The sequence below is a fragment of the Phocoena phocoena genome, chromosome 19 (genome assembly GCF_963924675.1).
Source record: "Phocoena phocoena chromosome 19, mPhoPho1.1, whole genome shotgun sequence".
In the NCBI taxonomy this organism is placed as follows: Eukaryota; Metazoa; Chordata; class Mammalia; order Artiodactyla; family Phocoenidae; genus Phocoena; species Phocoena phocoena.
The window spans coordinates 37861150-37885267 of NC_089237.1; the positions used below are offsets into that span (position 1 = coordinate 37861150).

At 38.0% G+C, this 24118-nt stretch overlaps 1 protein-coding gene across 1 annotated transcript in view; it reads left to right on the forward strand.

Annotated features, from left to right (window-relative positions):
• LOC136139109 (AP-1 complex subunit beta-1-like) overlaps positions 1-24118 on the forward strand; it is a 69171-nt gene that overhangs the window by 23549 nt on the left and 21504 nt on the right. The window contains 6 exon segments of the mRNA XM_065898013.1: positions 6500-6578; positions 6581-6609; positions 8605-8760; positions 10307-10405; positions 22917-23011; positions 23322-23514. Coding sequence (XP_065754085.1) covers positions 6500-6578; positions 6581-6609; positions 8605-8760; positions 10307-10405; positions 22917-23011; positions 23322-23514 — 651 coding nt within the window.

The following is a 24118-nucleotide window of genomic DNA, read 5'->3' on the forward strand; positions in this document are numbered from 1 at the left end:
TTAAGTTTAAATTTAAAAATACATTGTTAAGTTTATCAAAATAATAAAGCGCATTGTTAAACTATTAAAGAATTTTTAATGAAAAACAGCTGTCCGAGGGAATCATGTTTAACTCTGTTCCTAGTTTTAGTTATCTTGATTACTTCCATATCTCTAATATCCTTATGCTACTATTTATCGATTTACCAATTGTAGACATTGTCTATTAACTTTCCGCTATGAGAGAAGCAACTTGGTTCATATACTCCATCACTCCTACTTCTACCCTTCTGTATAGATCCCCTGTATAGTTATATCATGAGGTTTTTGTTCCTATATTATCTTTGTAAATTTAGATAATATACCTTTGTTTCTTGTTCTATCAACTAGAGTCTTGCAAAGCTTGCTGTGCGTATTATGCCTGTAAATATGTAGAGCCTACACAATCAAATGATTGCGTTTTCTTTCTTATAAACGCTTTTGTTTTTTCTGTAGTTTATAATGACCTTTGTCTTTTTTTTTTTTTTAATTTCATTGTGCCTTCATTGCACTCCTATCTTCTTCCAGCTTTTCAAGCATAATATCAAATTAATAAAACTTTTCTTTTGTTCTAGACCCTTCTCTCTTCCAGTCCTCTGTCCTTCCAGTCCTTACTCCAGTCTGGGTGGTTGCTTTCTTGTCTTCTGCACAGCCGTCTTTCCATACAGCCTCCCTTCATTGCTGTTTCTTGTTATGGGTACTTTTTCATAGCATTCCTTTTTCTGTGGTTGCAATAGTTTCTTAAATCTCTTGTGATGTGAATTACAGTTTTTGGGTTTGTTTCTGCAGTTTGAATTTAATTATCTGGAGTATTTTATGGTGATGGTTGCATGTCTATTTATGATTTTTTAATTGACGTGTATACCATACTTACAGTAAATTGCTGCCTATTTATACTAAAAATGAGACGACAGAAAAGTTGTCAGGACTTCTGTGCACATAGGCAGGGCTGTTGACTAGCAGGTCTCTGCTTTAGGGAAGGGAGTTGATCTTTACTTGGAAGTCCTCTTGAAGAGCTTCTCTGTGGTCTTAGAGGGCAGATTGGTTCTAGCTTGGTTGCAGCCTTCCAGTAGGTATTAAGGGCTACACCTTACAATGCACTGCTTCATCAGTCACCAAGCCTCTGTTGTTTTTCCTCATTCAGAAGTTTGTTGCAGTTAATGATGGCTTCCGTGCACAACAGTATTGTGGATTCAGAGCTCCATATTTGTTCTTACTACTTGACTATGTGCAATTCTGCTTTTTTTCTCTTTTGACATTTTATTTAATTATTTATTTATTTGTTGGCTGCGTTGGGTCTTCATTGCTGCGCGTGGGCTTTCTCTAGTCATGGCGAGTGGGGGCTACTCTTCGTTGAGGTGCATGGGGGCTTCTCATTTCGGTGGCTTCTCTTGTGGCAGAGCACGGGCTCTAGGCGCGCGAGCCTCAGTAGTTGCAGCACGCGGCCTCAGTAGTTGTGGCTTGTGGGCTCTAGAGCACAGGCTTATTTGCTTCGCCGTATGTGGGATCTTCCTGGACCAGGGCTCCAACCCGTGTCCCCTGCATTGGCAGGCGGATTCTTAACCACTGTACCACCAGGGAAATCCCTACAGTTCTACTTTGAGTCAGATTGGACCATATGATTTCACAAGGATAGTTACTAAAATAATTTGTACAGTATGACCAGTGCTTCACAGGAACAGAAGGAAACAGATGCTGTGTCAGAGAAGTGTCTCTGAAAGCCAGATTCCTAATTGGCCTTCCTTGTTTTTATTTACTGAATGCTGCTTCATATAGTTACCACTGATAAGTCGTTTAGTAGACTAGTTGTTATAGCAAGAAGTTAATTAATCCTGGTTTCTACTTCTGGTTCTGCCAGCTCAGTTGCTTCACATACTTAATATATACTTCTGTTGCTCCATTTGAGAAATGGGGAACTCTGTTTATTGGATCTTGATGTGTTACATCTTTTTTTTACTACCACACTTCTTAACTTACCACCACTACTTAACTTTTTTCTTTTTCTTTTCTCATTGTGGAATAGCCACCTGCTTATGGTATTAATGCAGACAATTTTCAGAGCTATTTTGGTAGCAGAAGAGTCATTTTGTGCTTTTCACTGCCAGAATGTCATTGTCTTACTAACCTCTCTGACAGTGCTCTTGCAAAGAGTTTCATTCCAAAGTTAAAGAGATTTTTCTATCCCTGGAATTACTAGAAAGTGTTCTCAAAGCATCTAGATTCCTAGCGGCTGTTAATACCGTCTATTGTGACTAAATGGAAAAGTTATCCATCATCTTCTGGAAGAGATGAACTTCTGGTGGCTCTCACTTCTTCCTTTGATTCAGGGTGCCCTGGTGGGAATATGAGTGTGTGAGGAATGAACTTCCTTTGGAAGCTTAAGATCAGCCTTCAAGAATTCCTGCCTTTTAGATAGTGTTCTCTTATTTCCAGTTACCTGGATTTGCCTAAGAACTTTTCTTAGAACTGGTTAAATCATGAAAGTTATTAGTTGGAAAGAGTTGCCTAGTCCAGACACAGTTGTTGGGGCAGGAGAGGCAGTGATTGCCTGTTTTTAACTAACCTATCCATGGGACAAGGGCAAGAACCAGCGAGGGAATTGTAATAGCCTTTCTCTGTAGCTTCCAGACTGAGCTGCTGCTTTTCTCTCAGGGCACCTGACCCTTTTTTAATGTGTAGTTGGTTTCAAAGATACGACAGATGAGAAAAAAAGAATTTTAGTTTAGTGCTTAGCTAAGATAACAGGGCCTATTGTAAAATTTGGGTGTTAAGAGTTGGAGTTGTTTTTTAGCATGACTGTAAGTACAGGTGTTTCCTTGTTGCTTTAAGTATCCTGAGGTGAAAAAAGTGTATAATTTTATCATATTAAGTTGGTTAGGTTAAAGATTAAGCATAAGCCATTGAGTCAATAAATACCACTGAAAAAGCAATTTCAGAGTACTGTTTTTTCAGTAACTTTTGCCTGTTCTTTTTTGTTTGGTTGTTTTTGAATAGACTTTACTCTTCACCCCACCTCCAGCTTTATTGAGGTATGACTGACAGATTTAAAGCTGTATATATTACAGTGTATACCTGTTTCTTTAAGGAGGAAATAAACCCCTGCCCTCCTTTTCTTACAAATAAAATGATTTTGTTTGCGAGATTTATTTATATGTTTGGTTTTGTTTGAGAGAGATTAAGTCACTAAGTTAAGGTATTCCTCACTTCCCACTCTTCTGTTCTTTGGTGTTTACCATTTCTCATTTTTGTAGCTCAAGATAAGGTACTGACTTACGTCTTATGCAAACAAAAAGCATATGTCTTTACTACATAAAATCATTAAAAAAAGACAAGTTAAAAGTAGAATACTCTGCTTTCTCATACCCCTGTTCTACCCTTCCAGAGATGTTGTGGACATGATTTTAAGTCTTTGTTTACATAGTCCTCCATAAACAGGTGTGCTTTTTACAAAAACGAGATCATTCTGAAGATGCTATTTACTTATGTTTTTGTAGTCTGCTTTTTTTGCTTATTATACATGGACATTTTCCCATGTTACTGATAATATTTTACATCATTTTTAGTGGTTTGTAGACATACTGTGTGATTGCTTCATAATTATTTAGCCTTTCCCTTCCTGTATGGACCTTAAAGTTATTTCTGCTCTTTTTCCAAATAATGGTTATAAGGAGGATCCTTGTAGCTAAATCTTTGATCTCTAGTTGAGGTGACATTTTTTTCATTACGCTTAGCCATTTGGAATTGCTTTTTCATGGCATGAGTATCTTTTTTCAATGTGTTATCTTTTCCACATTGATTTTTTTAAATAATTAATTAAAGGTATTAATTCATTTAATACCCCTTCATTTCATTAATAGTTATTTTCCTTTTGATTTCATTTGACTTCTTGATGCATAGGAGTTTGCATTTCCTTATGTAGTGAGTTCTATCCATTTTCTCTCAATGGTATCTTTTTTTAAAAAATAATAAATTTATTTATTTATTTATTTATTTGGGGCTGCATTGGATCTTCGTTGCTGTGTGTGGGCTTTCTCTAGTTGCGGAGAGCGGGGGCTACTCTTCGTCACGGTGCGCGGGCTTCTCCTTGCGGTGGCTTCTCTTGTTGCGGAGCATAGGCTCTAGGTGCTCGGGCTTCAGTAGTTGTGGCATGCAGGCTCAGTAGTTTTGGCTCGCAGGCTCTAGAGCGCAGGCTCGGTAGTTGTGGTCACGGGCTTAGTTGCTCTGTGGCATGTGGTATCTTCCTGGACCAGGGCTCGAACCCGTGTCCCCTGCATTGGCAGCTGGATTCTTAACCACTGAGCCACCAGGGAAGTCCCTCTCCCAATGATATCTTTAGTGGACCACCTAGAAAATTGTGCTTCACTTCGAAATTATATAAAATTCACTTTTATTTTCTACTTTAATGGCAATGGTTTGGTTAAAGATAAGAGTGTGGGGAATCAAACACAAGAACAATTCATCCTTTCCTTACTGTTATGAAATGTTGCCTTTATCATATACTAAATTTTATATGTCTGTATGCCTTTCTCTGTCTCTGGACTTACTTTGTATGTACAATGATTGGATACTTACTTTTGTTCCTCTGCCATACTGCTTTAATGGTGTTTTTAAAATTTAATCAAAAGCAATATAGGTGAGATGACAATTTGCTTGAAAATTACTATCCTAGACTTAATTGTTTTTGAATATTGATGCATCATGGGAGATGGCCTTTTGTTTATCTTTATTATAATAATGAAACTAAGGATTCAGTAGACGTTAGCTGTCTATCAAGCCTTATGCTGAGTACTTTATTTGTACTATCTAATTTGATAATTTAACCCTTACATGCTTTATAATTTATCATAACTTTTATATTTAAAATTTCCCAACTGTTTTGCTGTTGTAATAACAGCACAGGAAATAACTAGTTGAAAATGAATAAAATAGAATTCAAAAATGGGAAAACTACAATAATAAAAGAGAACAGAATCATCATATATATGACCTCATATAAATAACCTCAAGATGCAATTTTGTTTTCGTTATATTGCTTGGAATGGTTTAAATGATAGTACCTTTAAAAGATTTTACTACAGAAATTTTTAGGTATACACTAAGGTAAAATTGATTAATGAGCTCTCATATACCCACCATCCATCTTGAACGAAATATCAACACATTGCTGTTTCCATTTGATCTTCTCCCTCTCCCTCCCCCTTCAAGGGAGTGGGTTACTGTTATATTTTAATGCAGATCTCAGATATGATCTTATTAGAGTAGTCCAATGTATATATCTAATAGATAAGGTCCTCTAAAAAAAAATTGTCATGATATCGTTACCGTACTCAACAAACAGTAACTCTTAATCTCATTAAATACCTAGTCCATGTTCAGTTTTCCCTAATTGTGTCTAAATGTCTTCTTACAGTTGCCTTGTTCAAATCAAAAGCTAAACGAGAGCTAGCTATACATTGCATTTGGTTAATATGTCTCTTAAGTCTTTACTTATTTATTTGGGTGCCATTTGTTGAAAGGACTAGATCATTAGGCTTGTAGAATTTTCCAGAGTCTAGATTCGGCTGATAGTATTTTAGTGATGTTGTTTATCTCATTCCTTCATCCCCTTTAGAAAATTAAATCTAGAGGCTTGGTAATATTCATATTCAGTGTTTTTGGCAAGAATAACCTCTTAGATGCTGCTGTGAATTTCCTATTGCATCTTATCAGGAGGCATATAATGGAATGACCCATCATACTACATTGTAATATATGATACATCAGTCCTTGGTTTTTAGGATCTCTCTTCTGGAACCCTTCTTTTAAAAACTATGACTTATTGTTTCAGTACATTAGTTTTGTCACTTGTATTCTTCCATATTCCCTTCATTAATAAAAGACTAATAGATTAAATTCTATTTTATAGATGAACCATAGGCTGTGGAAAATTGCAGTTTATCTAAGGCCATAGACTTGCAGTTATATAGCCCAGAAGATGGCAAATTTTTCTTAAGAGTTTTTTGAGTCACAGAGAACTTTGAAAATATAATGAAAACTGCAAACCTTCTCCCAGGAAAATATACTTGTGTGCACAAATGAAATTTGGCAGTTTCATTTCAAGAGGTTTAAAGATGCCTTCTGTCTGTGCTCATTCATGAACTGCAGATAAAGACCTCTTCGCTTGGCTTATTCTTTTCATTCTTATTCTTTCCTTCTACCTTGACTTATGCTTTCTTCTAATTTCTGTCATCCTGGCTATCCAAGATGATTTTTTTCACTTGAACTGTTTTCTTGTAATGAGTAAAATTTGGAGTATATCTAGAACTTCTGTATATCTCCATCAGATAACCCAGGCTCTAGTATAGTGTGGTCAAATTAAATGCCTCATGTTTTAGTCTAGTTTAGTTGATAACACCTGAATGTTCCAAAAAAAAATATTTTTTATGTTGAGGTTGTGTTATTGGATAGATCATCTGACTTCTCATTATGTTCCTCTTTGCAGCAATCTGCAGAGCGCTGTGTAAGCACATTGCTTGATCTCATCCAAACCAAAGTAAATTATGTGGTCCAAGAGGCGATTGTTATATCTTCCGCAAATACCACAACAAGTACGTCCAGATACTTCTGCCCCTCTTCCTCAGATCATTTAGGAAATGTTTAAGTAAGGCACTTTGAGGTTGGCTAGGTAAGAATTAGTCTTTGTAAAGTAACTGGTCATAATTGAATACTTTATTAAAAATCAGAAACATATAAGTTGGTTAGCACAAGGATTAAAATCTGATTTTTCACTCTGCTTTATCACTTTGAGAAGAATTGAAGCTCTGTCTGAATATGCATTGTCAATTGGCATATATTAAAGTTAGCCAGATTCTTTGGTGATGAAGTTACTGTTAAATAAGGATACCCATATATTCCACGTTGTCTGGGCATAATCCATTTTATGCCTCTTACCAGGCATAATTAATAATTGTGTCCCTTTTCACTCTCAGAAACGTCTCAGTTTGAATAATAAATTGTATGGTCACCTTATTGTAAAAGCCAGGGAGGTGACAGCGTCACTATTCACTTAGTATGTTACCTAGTACTTGTAGAAAATTATAGAACATGCAACAATGAACTGTCAGAGTTCCAGGCTTTTTCTGAAGTATTGTAGCTGCTTCCATTAAGATATACAAAATCTACATTTTCACTCCACAAAAATTTTCACATTGAGGCCTCTTAGTTATGAAACAAAAATACTTTTTCAGATTTGCTTTTGAAGGCAAACAATTAAGGAATCTGAAAGAGTGAAATAAGAGCAGATCTTATAAGCATCCTAAATCTCATTTTACCTTATAATCATAGAGATGAACTGTGCTTAGGCTTCTGATTATCGTTAAAGATAATGTGAAATGAAGTGACTTACAGTTAGTTAGCTTAGTGGTGGACTCAGAATTAGAAGAAATATTTTAATAAGGTAGTGGTTTATTAAGCATTATATATACTATATATATATATATATATTTTTTTTCAATTCTAGAAATGGTATTTTTGGAAAAAGGATCATATACTTCTACCACTCTCCCAGGAAAGAGGAGGGTTGGGTTTCTAAACTTCTTGATTAAGTGCGGAGGTGTATATCTTAATATGCTTGGTAAAGAAATGTGTCCATTTCTGGTTTGTATTACTGAGGGATTATGATAGTTTAATTTTAAGAAAGCATTATCGAGAACCTGGTTTAATCAGTGGAAATAGGGCAAACAATTAAGTGTATTATTCAGTTGTCCATATCTCATTTATTATACAATTTCATTCGGATGTTTAAAACTATATTAGCCGGGCTTCCCTGGTGGCGCAGTGTTTGAGAGTCTGCCTGCCGATGCAGGGGACACAGGTTTGTGCCCCGGTCCGGGAAGATCGTACATGCCGCGGAGCGGCTGGGCCCATGAGCCATGGCCGCTGAGCCTGCGCTCCGCAACAGGAGAGGCCCGCGTACCGCAAAAAAAAAAGCAAAAAAAAAAAAACACGTTAGCCAAGGAGTTGGATTTAACATGGTAAAGAATGAGAGCTATAGACCTGTAAAAATAAATACTCGAATTGCTTATTTCTTTAGAAAAACAGGTCATTAGTGTGGGTGCCTTGGGAGGAAGGAACATAAAGATCTCTATAGAACGCAGAGATAGGTGGATAAGAGACAAAATTACTGTTTCTGGATGCTATTCTTGTCTTACTCCATTTTCCTAATAGTAAAGTGGAATTTCTGTTCCTCTACGATGAAGGTAAAATGAAGTAATAGGAAAATTCTCTGATCTAGTTATGAGAAAGACTGTGAGAAATGTAAGGTAGTGGTATTATCTTAAACCATAGGTTAGTTTTTCCTTGTGAAAAGAATATCTGATAAGCTTTTATAAAGAGTTATGGTCTAGTTATTAAAACATAATTGAAGGAAAATTGAAGACATTTATAATTTTCTGGCTTTAAAGCCTGTACATTCTCTTGGCTAAAAGTCTTTGTAGTTTGGTGGTGGTTTAGGGTACCTTGTCCATGGTTTTTTGTTTTTTAGGCTTCATTGTTAAATACACTTCTCAATTTTGCCTGCAGTAACCATAGTCCATTTTGTTATATCAGATCATTGCCACTTTGTGTGAGAACTTAGACTCACTGGATGAGCCAGACACTCGAGCAGCTATGAGTTGGATTGTGGGAGAATATGCTGAAAGAATTGACAATGCAGATGAGTTACTAGAGAGCTTCCTGGAAGGTTTTCATGATGAAAGCACCCAGGTAAGTTCCCATCTATATCTTACTGTATTAGATGTTTTGGGGACGATTTCAGGAAAGGTAAAGGTTAGGCAGTTTCATGTGTGTGAATTTATATACACATATAGTATGTACATTTTTCTCCCAAAAAGGGGTGACCTTTTTCAGTTGTGCTAACTTCTGTTGGAACAAGCCTGCCTAATTTAGACAGTGGTTCTCAACTTTAATGAGCCTTAGAAGCACCTAAGCACTGGTGTTTAACCTGTGTTAAAGGACAGGTTGCTGGGCCCCACCCCTAAAGTTTCTGAGTCAGTAGGTCTGAGATGGGCCTAAGCATGTTCATTTCTTACAAGGTTGAGGGTGGTGATGCTATTGCTGCTGGTGGTCCAGAACCACACTTTGACAACTACTGACTTAGAGCAGTAGTTATTACTTTTTCATTTTCTGTCACCTAAAGATGATTACCCATTGCTGTTAGTAATGGTTGTGGCTCAGTTGCAGCTGGGTTTTTGTCTGGGGTGAAGGCTGGCATGTGCAGTTTGAAAAGGTTCTTTGTGGATGGTTAGACTCCTTCCCATCTTCTGTCTGTCTTCTACCAAAACTGAGAGACTTTCGAGTCAAAGGTCCAGAGAACAGATAAATTATTCTTTTTCCCCGGCATTTGTACTCACTGCAAATTGAAGTTCATGTGTGTCATCTATCATCGTAACTTTAAATGGCCCTACAAGGAACATATACCAGCCAGTAGTTTCATGGTTCGGCAGGTGACTCTTTTTTTTAATTATTATTTTTAAAATTTTATTCTTTTTTTTTGTTTTATTTTTAATAGATTTGTTTCATTTATTTATTTATTTATTTTTGGCTGCATTGGGTCTTTCGTTGCTGTGCGCGGGCTTTCTGTAGTTGCCGCCAGCGGGGGCCACTCTTCATTGCGGTGCGAGGGCTTCTCATTGTGGTGGCTTCTCTTGTTGCGGAGCACAGACTCTAGGCGCGCAGGCTTCAGTAGTTGTGGCGCATGGGCTTAGTTGCTCTGCGGCACGTGGGATCTTCCCGGACCAGGGCTCAAACCCGTGTCCCCTGCATTGGCAGGCGGATTCTTAACCACTGCGCCACCAGGGAAGCCCTAGCATGCCACTCTTAATTGGTTGTGAGCTGGCATAATTCTACTGTCTTGGCTCTTGCCTCAGTATGATAAATGATTCCCTAATTCCCTGGAAGTTGTAGCTTTTGGTGGAAGTAAATAATAAAGAATTTGGTCAGGAACCAGTTTTATTGCCGTCAGTATGTTAGCATGTACTTTAAGAAATACAGGTGATTATCTGGGCCAGAAACAAACCAGCAGTTTTTGATGCCAAGAAATGCAATTTGGAGATAGGAGGCTAGTGCGTTTTCAGTTGATGAAAACCTTTGACTGCTATTGTGGATATTGGCTGAGTTTTTACCTTTGTTTCTTAATCAAAATCAGAAAGACCTCATAGTAAGTCATATTTGGGAAAATATCACTTTGGAATTCATGGTGTGGAATAATGCAAATGCCTTTCACTTCACCTATTAAATTACATTTGCTTAGGTACAGCTCACTCTGCTTACTGCCATAGTGAAGCTGTTTCTCAAGAAACCATCAGAAACGCAGGAGCTGGTACAGCAGGTCTTGAGTTTGGCAACACAGGTAAGAAGTCTGAAGAAAGCATGGAGTTGATTTGTCTTGTTTTGAATTCTAGGAAATTGTGAGACTTCTTCCAAGAAGGTTCATTTGCAGAGATTTTAAACGGAAGGAGTGCAGTCTTTAGATTCTGTTAAAAAAAAAAACAGTGCCTCTTTTACATACTCTGCTGAATTAGAACTGGTTGTATGGCTTCTAAATGAATTGACTGACTCCAGTTTTAATGATAATTCATGAAAACTGAACTTAGACTCTTTAGTGTTAATGAAGGACATGACTTTGTGAAAAGGACATTGAGTCTCACAGTGTCTCCTTCTGGGGGACTTAATTTCAGCTTTCAAGTGAAAGTACCCTGTAGAGATGGTAAACGCTTTGACAGATATCTCGTGTGCTGTTCTACCTTCTAGATAAGTTGCCTTTCTCTTCAAGTAATTTTAAAGTGCTAATGCTGCTTCCTTAATTATTTAGTATTTTTGGTCCTTTTAGGGAGGGTTCTGATTTCAGGAATGTGGCAACCAGCAGGATACACAGAAATCAAAGTAATTACTTTTTCTGACGTAACTAGTATAATGATCAGTCCCTCATGATCCAGTAATGTTCTTAATTGAATTTGAGAACAGGCTGGCTTTAGCAGGCTGTCAAGAGTTATGATGTGTGTTTACACATGGCATCTGATTCAGATATTCAATTTACCATTTTCCTCTTTCATCTCTTTATAGTTGTATATTAACAGTATTTGAACTCTTTTATAGTTCTTTAACCTAGCTCTGAGCTGTCATCTTTCCTTTTTTTTTTGCTCTGAGGAGCTTTATTTCATATCAATAATGAACACAATTGGAGGACTAAATATGGTAAATCCTGTAATTAATTAGTACGGTTGGGGTGTGCACTTAGTACACTTCTTGAAACCCAGTTCCAAACTGAGGCCACAAATGTGAACCTTGAATAGTTGCCAATACATCATCTGTTAAGTGGTCAAAGCGCATCATTTGATACATGATAAATGCAAAGTTCTTCTTTCCTCTGACAGTATTTAATTTTAGAAATGCCAGGAATCCATTTTAAGGAAAAGAAGTTCGACGGGCAGATAAGGCATTTGAATACTTAATGGAATACTATAAAGCAGACAACGTTATTAAATAAGTTGTTTATGGAATATGCTATATAACTCTGAAAAAAATACAGCCAAGAAAACTGCTAGAGTCAAAGGCTACTTTCTGACACTTGATTCAAGTACAGATGTTTTACAATCAATGAACTCAAATGTGAAGAAGACCTGAACTAAAAATTAAGATAATTGTCTTGTCTGATTACTGATGCACGTAAACATTACTGAGAATTATCGCTTGATTATCTTTTAAGGAGCAGTTGACCAACAGTAGTTGAGTTAAAGGATGTCAGAAAATGCACTTCACAGAAAATAGAGGTGTCCCACTCCACCCCTTGTACCTCTCAGTTTTCTCCATTTCTCCAACAAATTATGAATGAACTGTTTAATGTGCTGTTTCCCCAAGTCTCTAAACCTTCACTTGACCCCATTATGGTTAGTGTGAAGAAGCATCCATATGAGTATGTGGAGTCAAGGACAGGCCATGGCTCACCATCTGTCCGTGAAAAGTGGACTGGGAGGTTGTCCATCACTGATGAGGCATGTCTTGGCACTAAGAGCAGAAATTGGTCATCTTCTGGATCAAAGTAGTTTAGGTTAGACGTTAATTTTTGCGTTAGTGTTTAATAGGTCATCCACAGGGGGCCATTTTGAATAGAAATTGCCCCTTCTTAATCATGTAGTGCTTATTACAGACTCTGTAGGGTGATTGCCATTAAATTAGCCATGTATTTGACTTCATCTTAGGGCCTTGAAGTTCATTTCTGTCTTTTGCTATAGGCCCTGGAGCCTCTCTCCTTTGTACGGAAGAACTCTGTATAAATTAACCAGATTCAAAGAAGTCTTGTGTTTATTCTAGATGGTAATATAGTAAACTTGACTTTAATGAGGCCTGTGTACTAACACTTCAGAAAACTCCCTAAACACAGATAAATACATATTTGTACAGTCTCTTAGCTTTCTCAGAAATCTCATTTTCTTCAAGAATCATGGGATTTCTGTTTATTAAAGTATCTCAAGTTTTAACTCTCCCCTGATGGCCACATTTCAAAGCATCAGCAATATCTGGCTCTCCCATGAAAGTTACCACAAGAAATAGAAAGTAAGGAAAGAGAAAATGTAGAGATGGGAGTGCTGGGTGGTGACCTAGAATCACTCGGCAGGTAAGAGACTGTCTCGGCTTACATTGTGTGACAGATTCATGCCTCAGCCAAATTGAAGATTCTGTGTTTATGTATGTGTGGAATAGTCAAAATCATCTTAACTGCTGAGAGGCCACTTGACATTCATCCACCTTGGAAAATAGGTACACCTTTCCTATTATTAATTTTACATCTTTTAAAATTTATTTGTTAGAGCTCTTTGAAGTGTTTTTTTCTAAAACTTCCTTTTGCCTGAAGCAAAGCAATTTCCATAACCGTCAAGGCAATGGTTATTTAATATTATCTATATTGAGCATTCTAGATTTCCTAGTCTAGACCCTTTATTACCCATTTGTATCTCTGTTAAGATGGAGTTAGAACAATTTTCTAAAAAGAATTTTGGCTTTGCTCCTTGTCTACTCACTTTTTAAATTTAATTATTTATTTACTTTTGGCTGCACACGGGCCTTGTCTACTTGCAGCGAGTAGGGGCTACTCTTCGTTGTGGAGCGCAGGCTTCTCATTGCGGTGGCTTCTCTTGTTGCGGAGCACAGGCTCCAGTAGTTGTGGCACGTGGGCTTCAGTAGTTGTGGCACACGGGCTTAGTTGCTCCGTGGCATGTGGGATTTTCCCAGACGAGGGCTCGAACCTGTGTCCCCTGCATTGGCAGGCAGATTCTTAACCACTGTGCCACCAGGGAAATCCTGTCTACTCACTTCTGAATAGATAAGGCTAGCCTCATAATCAAGTGAGTGTCTTTGGTCGATTCTATTGTATTCACAAGTTCTGAACCCTGCCTTCACCTGCATTGTCTCTTAAGGCTTCTGTACCTGTATTTAACAGGCAGCGTAGGAGAGCTGTGTTTTAGGTTCTCGTCAGAGTTCAAACTCACTCTTATTACAGTATTTGCCTGAGATAAAGTGTTTAGGGAGGATTCCCTATGTTCTTATAGATGTTGAAATTTACCACTGAATCAAGCCAGATTAGTAGAGAGCTGGGGATCTAGACTGCATTGTATTTGACCCTTATTAGAATAGTTTTTACTGAATTACACTAATATCATCATCCTGTAGTAAGGGTTGTCATGAGAAACTATCCTCTTTAGATGTGTTATCAAAGTATTTATTCCATTATATATGTTTTTCTCTATGAAACCCCATAAAAAAATTCCTAACCAGTTTTGGATTCTCTTATGCATTAGTATGTAATTAACTACCTCTCTGAATGGCTTATCTGACTAGACTTGTTTTTCATATCAGATGTTTGAAACCTTAGAATCAAATTTAAGGATCTCCCGTAGAAAATGTGTGGGTCATCGTGGCTTGCATTTTTCTGCCTTTGCTTCTAATTTATGTTCTCTAGCCTTAGATGTATTTTTATAAGCTTTGCTAAATCCTTTTCTAGAACAGGGCAGGGTATAAATAAACCATCAGACGTTCCCAATTCTAGATTTTCTGTACAAGGACTAGTAGAGAATCTTAGTAACAACAGTCATCTGTATAGTGCTTACTATGTGCCAGGCTTTCAGTAAGGGTTAATACTGTTACTCTTCCCATTTTATAGGTGAGGAAACTGAGACATAGAGAGGCCGGCCCAGTTAGTATGGGGTGGAACTAGGACTCAAACCCAAGTAGCCTGGCTCCAGAGTCTTTGCCCTTTTCTACTCTGTTAATGCTGCTTCTCAAGTCTGAAAGTTGAGAATGACTTTTGAGAATACGCATTTCCTGTCTTGCCTGCCTGAAGCATTGTTGTGCATAAGCCAGTATAAATAAGTGAATTTAGAGGTTTTAAGATTATTGTGGATGATTATTTCATATTTGGCTATAAATAATTAATAAACAGTTTCTCTAGACTTGCCTTTTCTGTCCAGTTAATGAAATCTGAGGCATTAGCATAATAGAGTAAGCACATTTATATAAGTCTTTTCCACTGGAATTTTCCTCTGGAATTTTTTTCTCAAGTTCGTGAAATAAGAACCTAATTTAATATTTATGTTACCAGCCATAAATTTTTAAGTTGAGGGCAGCATGATCTGCTGAGTTACATTAATTTGAATTGGGTGGTGGGGTTCTGTTTCTGCTACATCCACTGGTTCAGGACGTGACTGGGCAAATTTCTCTGTCATACTACTGTTCTGTCTTTATAGTAGACTTAATCCTATTGTTTATCTATGCTGAGAATTCAGTGAAGTATATGTGAAATCTTTGTGCTTCTAATTTTAAATAAAATGGTGGTATGATTAGAAATAGTATGGGACTTCCCTGGTGGTGCAGTGGTTGAGAGTCCGCCTACCAATGCAGGGCACACGAGTTCGAGCCCTGGTCCGGGAGGATCCCACATGCCGCAGAGCAACTAAGCCCGTGCGCCACAACTGCTGAGCCTGTACTCTGGAGCCCGTGGGCCACAACTACTGAGCCCACGTGCCACAACTACTGAAGCCCATGCGCCTAGAGTCCAAGCTCTGCAACAGGAGAAGCCACCGCAATGAGAAGCCCACGCACCACAACGAAGAGTAGCCCCTGCTCGCGGCAACTAGAGAAAGCCCACGCACAGCAATGAAGACCCAACAACGAAGACTCAGTGCACCAAAAAATAAATAAATTTATAAAAACAACAACAATAAAGAAAAAAGAATAAAAGGGGAGCAGAGAACAGATAAGACAAATAAAAAAGAAATGACAACAGGTCTTTTCGCTTTGATAGTTTTAGAGGAATTAGTAAAGAATACTCATAGAAGTGTCCAAACTTTAGTAATTACTTTTTTTAGTACATGGAAAAGAAGTCTTCACCTTAGTTTTTCCATCTGTGAACTAGAGACCGTCATCATCAAAATCACCTGTGCTGCTTGTTAAAAATAAAAGTTCCTGGGCCCCACTTCTGACACAATGAATCAGAAAGTCTGGAATCTGCACTTTCAGTGGCTTTCCTGGTGTGTTAAAATGTTGATGCACATTATGGTTTAAGAATTACTGTTTCAGAGCTTGCCTGGTAAGAATTGTTTTGGAAGGTCTCAAATTTTGGGAAATACACTATTTTCTCGAGATCCTTACGGGGGCCTATGAGACTAGCAGTACAGTAGATCCGAAACCAAATTTTCTGAGTCACCAAACACATAATGGCACCTTAAAATCATAAAAAGTTTCTATTTTCTTGTCATTAGTTTTGACTGGGCCTGATTTATCGTGGTCTCCATGTGAATTAGTGAGGCAATGAAGGCCAGCTGATAGTAGTCCTAACAGATCACCCCTCAGGATAACTGAGTTTGGACAGTGGAGATCCTTGCCCACTCTTCACTTCTAGTCCTGGAAAATTTGCACTCATTTTCTCATTTCTCATAGGACTAAAGTTTTCTGTTAAGATTTACAGTACATATACCCTTTGATCCAGTGATTCTGTCTCTAGAAGTTTGTCCTGTTGCCGTGTTTTGAATTTGTGGGGGGACTCAAGCTATTTTCACACAAGCATATATTTTGTGAATCCCCACAGGAATTGGTATTTTTTTTTTTGGGGGCCATTTGGTTAAATATGTACCAGCTATATGAGAGAAATAGTTTGAAGTAAAAAAAAAAAAAAAAATTATTTTGATAAGTATATTATTAAGCTGTATTATGTAGTTTATTTTAATATGTTTAACAACTTTACTACTTATTAAAGGCAAATTAAGTTTTCCCAGTTAAGTGATGTGTAGTGTTCATTGTGTAATAAAAAGCATAGTCTACAAATTTTAAATGACATGCTTTGGGGACTGAATATACAGATTAAAATTTAACTTTTAATTTAAATATCAATAAAAGCTGGGCAGGGGATTGCTTTCCTGATGTGATACTTGGAGAAAGTTGTATTCTGCTCTTTTAAAAAATCAACTTGTTTATGTTTCATAATATTCACGCTTTGTTTCCAAATGAAAATCTAAGTGAGGAGGTTTCAGGCTGCTATTTATAAACACTTCCTCAGGAGCAAATTAGCCCCCCTCCCAACAAGCAACAAAACAAACTCATTTAAATTGGATAGTACCACTGTTTCCTTTTTTTAACCCTGGCATTTCAGATACTACAAACATTTTGATATGAATAATACATGTATATATGTGCATTTCTATTAGAATAATGCAACCTATGAATGTGATAAAGATTATCTTGAGGTAAAATTTACCATTTTTATACTGTATTAACTTGTATGTCAGTGTTCTTTATGCTTTTTTGTTTTTAACCAGCACTCCAGTTTGAGTGCAAATTAAATAATACATGGTTAAGAAAATGTATATAAAACCATCAGGGTCACTTCCGGTGTTGAGCTGAATGATACGTGCCTTAAATGGCTAAATTATAAACCAGTTCATCTGCTTATGTAGAAACTCATGGGAAAAACCCTGGCCTAGTTTAAAGAAAATATTTTTGTATGTGTTTTAAATACAGAAATTGAAATGGGACTGATTGTTGCCTTTAATAACATGATACCACTGGAACAATTCATGCGTAAATGAATGCCACTATCTAGACATTCTGAGAGGTGGATACCAGGATATTTATTGCCACTTTATAATGATTGCAAAAATAAATAGTAGGAAGGAAGGAGAAAGAGGCAACAGCCTAAATGTTCATCATTAGGACACTAGTAAATAATGATGCAGTGCTGCATATACAGTGGAAAAATGGCAGCTGTATGTGCCAATATGGAAAGCAGCTTGAGGAGCAGTATATATACTATGAAACTGGTTTTGTATAAAATAAATGTAAAATATAAAATAAATAGATATATAAAAATACTGTATTGCTAAAAAATGCTTCTCATCATCTGACAATGCAGGGTTGCCACGAACTTTGAATTTGTAGAGACTGCAGTATCTGCAAAGTGCAATAAAATGAGGTCCGCCCATGTATACATTTAGCTATTTTTATCCTTTACTGTAACTTTGGTTCAAGCTTATGGATGAAGTTAGCAGACACTGCTTCTCTTATGCTGTAAAGCTAGCTGTTAGTGAAATAATGTTTGCAGGATTGTTTTATAAGAGCAGCCTAGATTCTGTGTAGACATAGTTGTTCAGTTGCCTGTACCTTTTTTTGCCAAAATAAATTGCTCCATATCAGTAAGGAAATGCTATTATGAACAGACTGTCAGGTAACATGGAACTCTTGCTTTATAGATAACCTTAAAATTTTAATTTGGGAGCGGCAGTACTCTAATAAACTCTTATAATGGGTATCTTGGAATCTTTTCAGAATCTCCCTTCATTAATTATAATAAACCTCAAATCTAAGTAGAATTTGATCTCTGAGTGGTTAGAGTATCTGCACTTGCACCGTTTCTGAGTGTCTCGTATTGTCTAATATAGGTGTTTCAGTGGTTCATGAATAGCCAGAGTGTAGGATTTATTGCTTTACAAATTAGTGTAGTCAACGTTTACAATACTGTAGCTCTGTTTTAACAGACTATGGGCACAGATAAACAAAAAGAAAAGGGCAGCACCCAAGAAAATGATTATTAATCTTTCATTAGCCCTTGAGTTGAATCTTTGGTTTTAGGGCAGTGCTGTGATTTTCACCCAAAGGAAACTTGTGGTTTCATGAGGATCAGGCCTCGTTCCAGGGTGTTTGACCTCGTAGGCAAGCATATTTAACATTCGCTAGATATGACCATTTAAGTTCTAAGTACATCTCCCAGTCTGTGCTTCGAGTTTTGATAAATAGATACGGACTTTCTGTTGTTTGCCATTTAAATTACCTTTCTCCTGATAACTTTGACCCTCAAATGGGATGGGGAAAGTGAAACAAATCAACAAACAAAAACAACTCTTCCTAGAACACAAAGAGAGAACCAATATGTAAAAAGAAGCACAGTCTCTTACATAAGGTCTTTATCAGATTACCAGCCTTCAATTTGTTACCTTCACAATTCCTTATGTGGTTCCTTTTTGGATGACCTTTTTGTCCATTTGTGCTTGTTTTGGGTTTTGGGGGGGCTTTTTGCGCTACGCGGACCTCTCACTGCTGTGGCCTCTCCCGTTGCGGAGCACGGGCTCCAGACGCGCAGGCTCAGCGACCATGGCTCACGGGTCCAGCCGCTCCGCGGCACGTGGGATCTTCCCGGACCGGGGCACGAACCCGCGTCCGCTGCATCGGCAGGCAGACTCTCAACCACTACGCCACCAGGGAAGACCTGCTTTGTGTTTTTAAAAGAGAAACACAAGTGCAGAAAAATCCCCTTTGAAATAAATATTGGTATGTTGCTGCGAGTGGCATGTCTGTAGGAGTACTGACATCACCTAGCTTTCTTCTGCGTCCTAAGGGTAATAAGTGATATGCCTCTGACGTGAAATACATTTGCACCATAAAACCTTAGAGGCTTAAAAATGCTTACTTCATGAGGTCTTTTAAAATCACTTGGGAAAGGGAAAAGTGCTTTTTAGTTGAGTATTGCTTACTATACTTGTCAGCTGCTCTGTGGGCATGAGATGGTAAATAGTTGTCTAACTTGGAAATATCTCACCTTTTAAAAATACTGCCAATGCAGGGGACACGGGTTCGTGCCCCGGTCCGGGAAGATCCCACATGCCGCGGAGCAGCTAGGCCCGTGAGCCATGGCCGCTGAGCCTGCGCGTCCGGAGCCTGTGCTCCGCAATGGGAGAGGCCACGACAGTGAGAGGCCCACGTACCACCAAAAAAAAAAAAAAAAAAAAAAATACTGCTTTGATGACAGTTTTATGCAGTTATTTCCCATGCCTTCACAATGGGGAAAGATTTTCATGTTAGTTTTCTTGTGTCTTCCGTTTAGAAAAAATACATAATAGTGATTTATCATGTTCTTAATTTGTAGAAACTATAAGATCATTTATTTCTTTTCATCTAACTCACTTTTGTCTTCTCATAATACTCTTACCTGTGTATTAGAGTGGAGGAGAATATGTGCCTATTCTGCCTTCTATTTAAAGGTGCTGATAAATCCATGTGTTTTGTCACATTTCCCAAACGGTACATGTTGAGAGATGATAGAATTTCAGGGGCAGAGGATACCCTTTATGGAGGTTTCATATATTTCTTGCTAGGTGTATATGAAATTGTTTCCCCTTTTGACTTCCTTATTAATTTTTGGCTTTATTTTGTACCCACCCTCTCCCCAATCTAGATAGGTCTCCTTCTGGCTTCCTTGACACTTTTTCCTCCTAAGCCCTCTTTTTTTTAGATTGTTTTTCTCTCTTTAATCGTTGCAATTTTGTGTTCCTTCTCTTCTCTGGTTGTATCACAAGGCTCATTCTAAACCTTCTCTATGTATTCCCTTAGGCGGTTTATCTTCTAAGCACAGTTACCACTGATACATTCTGTTAAATACGCCCTGCTCTTAGAGCACAGCACCCCCCGCGTTACTCTGCTCATTTCACCTGAGGCGGGTATGTGAATTTCTTCCCAAGTTCACTTCTGTAACTCTGACTGCCAGTCCCTTTTCCTTAGCTGTCTGTTGGACTTCCCTACTTGTTTTTCTCACTTGAAACTTAACAGAATTGAAAGCAGCGTATTATTTTCCCTATCATCCCTCCAGATTCCTCTTATAAGGAGCAACACTAGTCTTTCGCTTCTTCGTTTTTGTTTTTTTCTGAGTTTGATTCTTCATTCTTCTTTGTTCAAGTGTTGTCAGAACCTACCTAGGGTTTTCGTTTTTTAAGAAAGCATTTGTTTATTAATGGAATTTTTATGGTGGTTTTTTAGTTTTTAAAATTATATAAATCTTAGGAAACATACAAGATAGAATGGTATAACAAACACGTTTACTCATCACTCAGTTTCAACAGTAATCAGTATTTTGCCAATCTTGTTTCATTCATCATCCCCACAAATTTTTTTTTGAGGGAGCTGGAGTATTTTAAATTAAATTCCAGACCTCATATCACTTCACCAATGAGTACTTTACTTGGTATCTCTCAAAGATAAGGACTTAAAAAAAAAATCACAATATATTATCAAGCCAAAATTAGGGGTAATTCCTTAACATTCAGTAAAACTGAAATACTTTCAGATTTTTTCAATTGTCATTCTCTGTTCTACTTTAAAGTTTATCTAAGATTGGTTTTACTTTTTTTTTGGCGGTACGTGGGCCTCTCACTGTTGTGGCCTCTCCCGTTGGCGGAGCACAGGCTCCGGACGCGCAGGCTCAGCGGCCATGGCTCACGGGCCCAGCCTCTCCACGGCATGTGGGATCTTCCCAGACCGGGGCACGAACCCGTGTCCCCTGCATCGGCAGGTGGACTCTCAACCACTGCGCCACCAGGGAAGCCCTGGTTTTACTTTTTGCTTAAACGTTTGGAATAATTCACAGTGAAGCTGTCTGAGCCTGAAATTTTCATTGTTTTTTTTTCACTTTTTAAATTAATATGTCATTTATAATAATCTTAGTATTAGTGCACTAATCTTTAGTGTATAGCTCAATAGATTTTTACGTGTGCATATACTCATATAACCGCCACTCTGATCAGATATAGGATATTTCCAGCACCCCAGAAGACTCCTCATGCCATTTTGCTGTTATAGCCACCCTCCAGAGATAACCACTGTTTTGATTTCTATCACTGTAGATTAGTTTTGCCTCTTCTTGAACATCATGTAAATGGAACCATACAGCATTTGCTCTTCTGTTTCTAGCTTTTTTGCACAGTATAATATCTGAGACTACTCTAATGCCGTGTTATCAGTTGTGCGTTCCTATTTATTAGTGCATAGTATCCCATTGCCTGCATATGCCACAATTTATTTATATCTGCTGTTGATGTATCTTTGGGTTGTTTCCAGTTTGGGGCTCTTATGGAGAAAGCTGCTGCGAATATTCGTATATATTTCTGTTGGTAGACCTATATACTCATTTCTCTTGTGTATACACTTCGTGGAATTGCTGGGTTATAGAATAGATATATATTTAGCTATAGGAGATACTGCCAGTTTTCCCAAGTGATTGTACCAGTGCACACTCCTTCCAGAAATGTATGAGTTCTAGGTGATCCACATCCTTAGCAGCACTTGGTATTGTCAATCATTTTAATTTTAGCCATTCTGGTTGATTTGTAGTGGTGTCTTATAGTTTTAATTTGCATTTTCCTGATGAGTAAAGATGCAAGTACCTTTTCATGTTTATAGACTGCTAGTATATCCTCTTTTGTGTCATGCCTGATCTTTTCCTTATTTTTTAATGAGTTATCATCTTTGTAGGAATTCTTTATGTAATGATCGAATGATCTGTAGGAATTATATATAATTTGGATACAGGTCTTTTGTCAGATGGATATTTTGCAAACTTCTCCCAGTCTGTGGAGAATACCTTTTCTCACTCTCTCTTAATGGTGTCATTTGAAGAAGAAATGTTCTTAATTTTAATGAAGTCCAGCTCATCACTTTTTTTCTTTTATGGTTAGAGTTTTTTTTCTTTTTCTTTTTCTTTTTTTTTTTTTTGCGGTACGCGGGCCTCTCACTGTTGTGGCCTCTCCCGTTGCGGAGCACAGACTCCGGACGCGCAGGCTCAGCGGCCATGGCTCACGGGCTCAGCAGCTCCGTGGCATGTGGGATCCTCCCAGACCGGGACACGAACCCGTGTCCCCTGCATCGGCAGGCAGACTCTCAACCACTGCGCCACCAGGGAAGCCCTGGTTAGAGCTTCTTGTAGAAACTTTTGTCTTCTCCAAGGTCATAGAAATCCTCTTGGTTTTCCCCTTCACATTTATCTCTGATTTATCTCTAATTTTTGTTTATGTTGTGAGGTGTAGGAGTCAAGGCTCATTTTTGTCTCACGCAGCTATTCAGTTGACCCAGCACCATCTATTAAGATCATTTCCCCCTGCCTAGTCCATTTAACATCTCTTGGAACTCACCACTTCGTTTTTATTTTTACAGTGTTGTGGCAGTAACGGTTTAGGTCACTCTTAGCTCATCCTCATGTCCATTCTCCCAACTTCAGTCCATTATACACACAGCTGCTTGGGTAATGTTCCTCTAAATGTTCATTTTAGTTCTTTGTTCAACAAATAAAAGTGATTGTGCATTGTCTATCATATAAAAATTAACTCTCCAGACCTTTTTTCAGAGTTGTATTTCCCTCATCTTCACTTGCCCCAAATCTTACCAATTACGGTGTCTGCTCCTGCCGGTATAATTTTTTCACCACCCCTCAAGTCAAATTGTTCATTTCTGTGCCTTTGCACAAGCTATCCTTTCTTTTTCTGAAGGTCTCTCCCTGGTAGTTCCTCATAACTATGCTGTTTTTGAAAATCTAGCCATAAAACCATTCTCAGAATCTTTTGGGATCAGCCCCACCTGGTTCTGTTTTGCTTCTCATCTATATCCTGTCAGTGTGCAGACACACAATACTCATTTCTGCTTTTACACGGTGAGTGTGCTTTTCACTTGTTCTGTGAATGCTGGTTTTTTATTTGTTTGTTTGAGTATAAGTTATTTGAGGACAGGAAATATATTTCCTTTTTTTAAAATAAAAGATGTATTTTCCCAGAGTTCTCATTACAGTGCTCCCTTATAGAGTAGGTGCTCAATTAAAATTGACTGACTGATGAAGTTATATAGTATAAGAGTTTTTTCCCCCTCCCGTTTTTGTATATCTGACCTTCACCCATTGCCTTGTTACTGTGTCCCAGGTGAAACTGACTTTTCTCTTTTCCCCTCTTTCTGTGTGTGACTTGCAGCACTGATGCGGGTGACAGCCCTGTTGGGACCACCACTGCCACCAACCTGGAACAGCCTCAGGTTATCCCCTCTCAAGGTGACCTTCTGGGGGATCTTTTAAACCTTGACCTTGGTCCCCCAGTCAGTGTGCCACAGGTATCCTCCATGCAGATGGGAGCAGTGGATCTCTTGGGAGGAGGACTAGATAGTCTGGCAAGCATCTTTCTTCTTTCTTTTGGTTATTTAAATTCTTTTCATTTTTAAATTTCTGGGGTTATTTTTAATTCTTGATATGCTGAAGAACTTTAAATTATTCCGCTTTTTAGAACTAGACCTTTCCTTGATGAGCAGAGCAATGTCCTTTGATAAAGGACAGGATTATTTTTTCTAGAGATTTAATTGATACTGTTCATCATTGGTATGGGATATGTCTACAAGTGTACATGATTATTTTGTTGTCCTGCCTCTGAATGGAACTTTTGATGTTTAACCAACCTAGTCACCTTTCCAGAGCTTATTGTTGCTCCTGCTGCTTAACTCTGGATAGCCCCTGTAATTCCCCTTCTGACCTGAACATCATTCAGATGACCTCATAGTGATCACCCTATTTTGAGGCTTTCAAACTTTTGCCTTTTTTGTATTTTGTTGGCTTATGCCTTGTCTAATTCCAAAAGGTTCATTGGAGCCATTTGTGTTTTTTTTTAAAATGTGTCTTACTTATAGTTGAGAAGTACTTCTTTTTTTCATTGCAGTACGCAGGCCTCTCACTGTTGTGGCCTCTCCCGTTGCGGAGCGCAGGCTCAGTGGCCATGGCTCA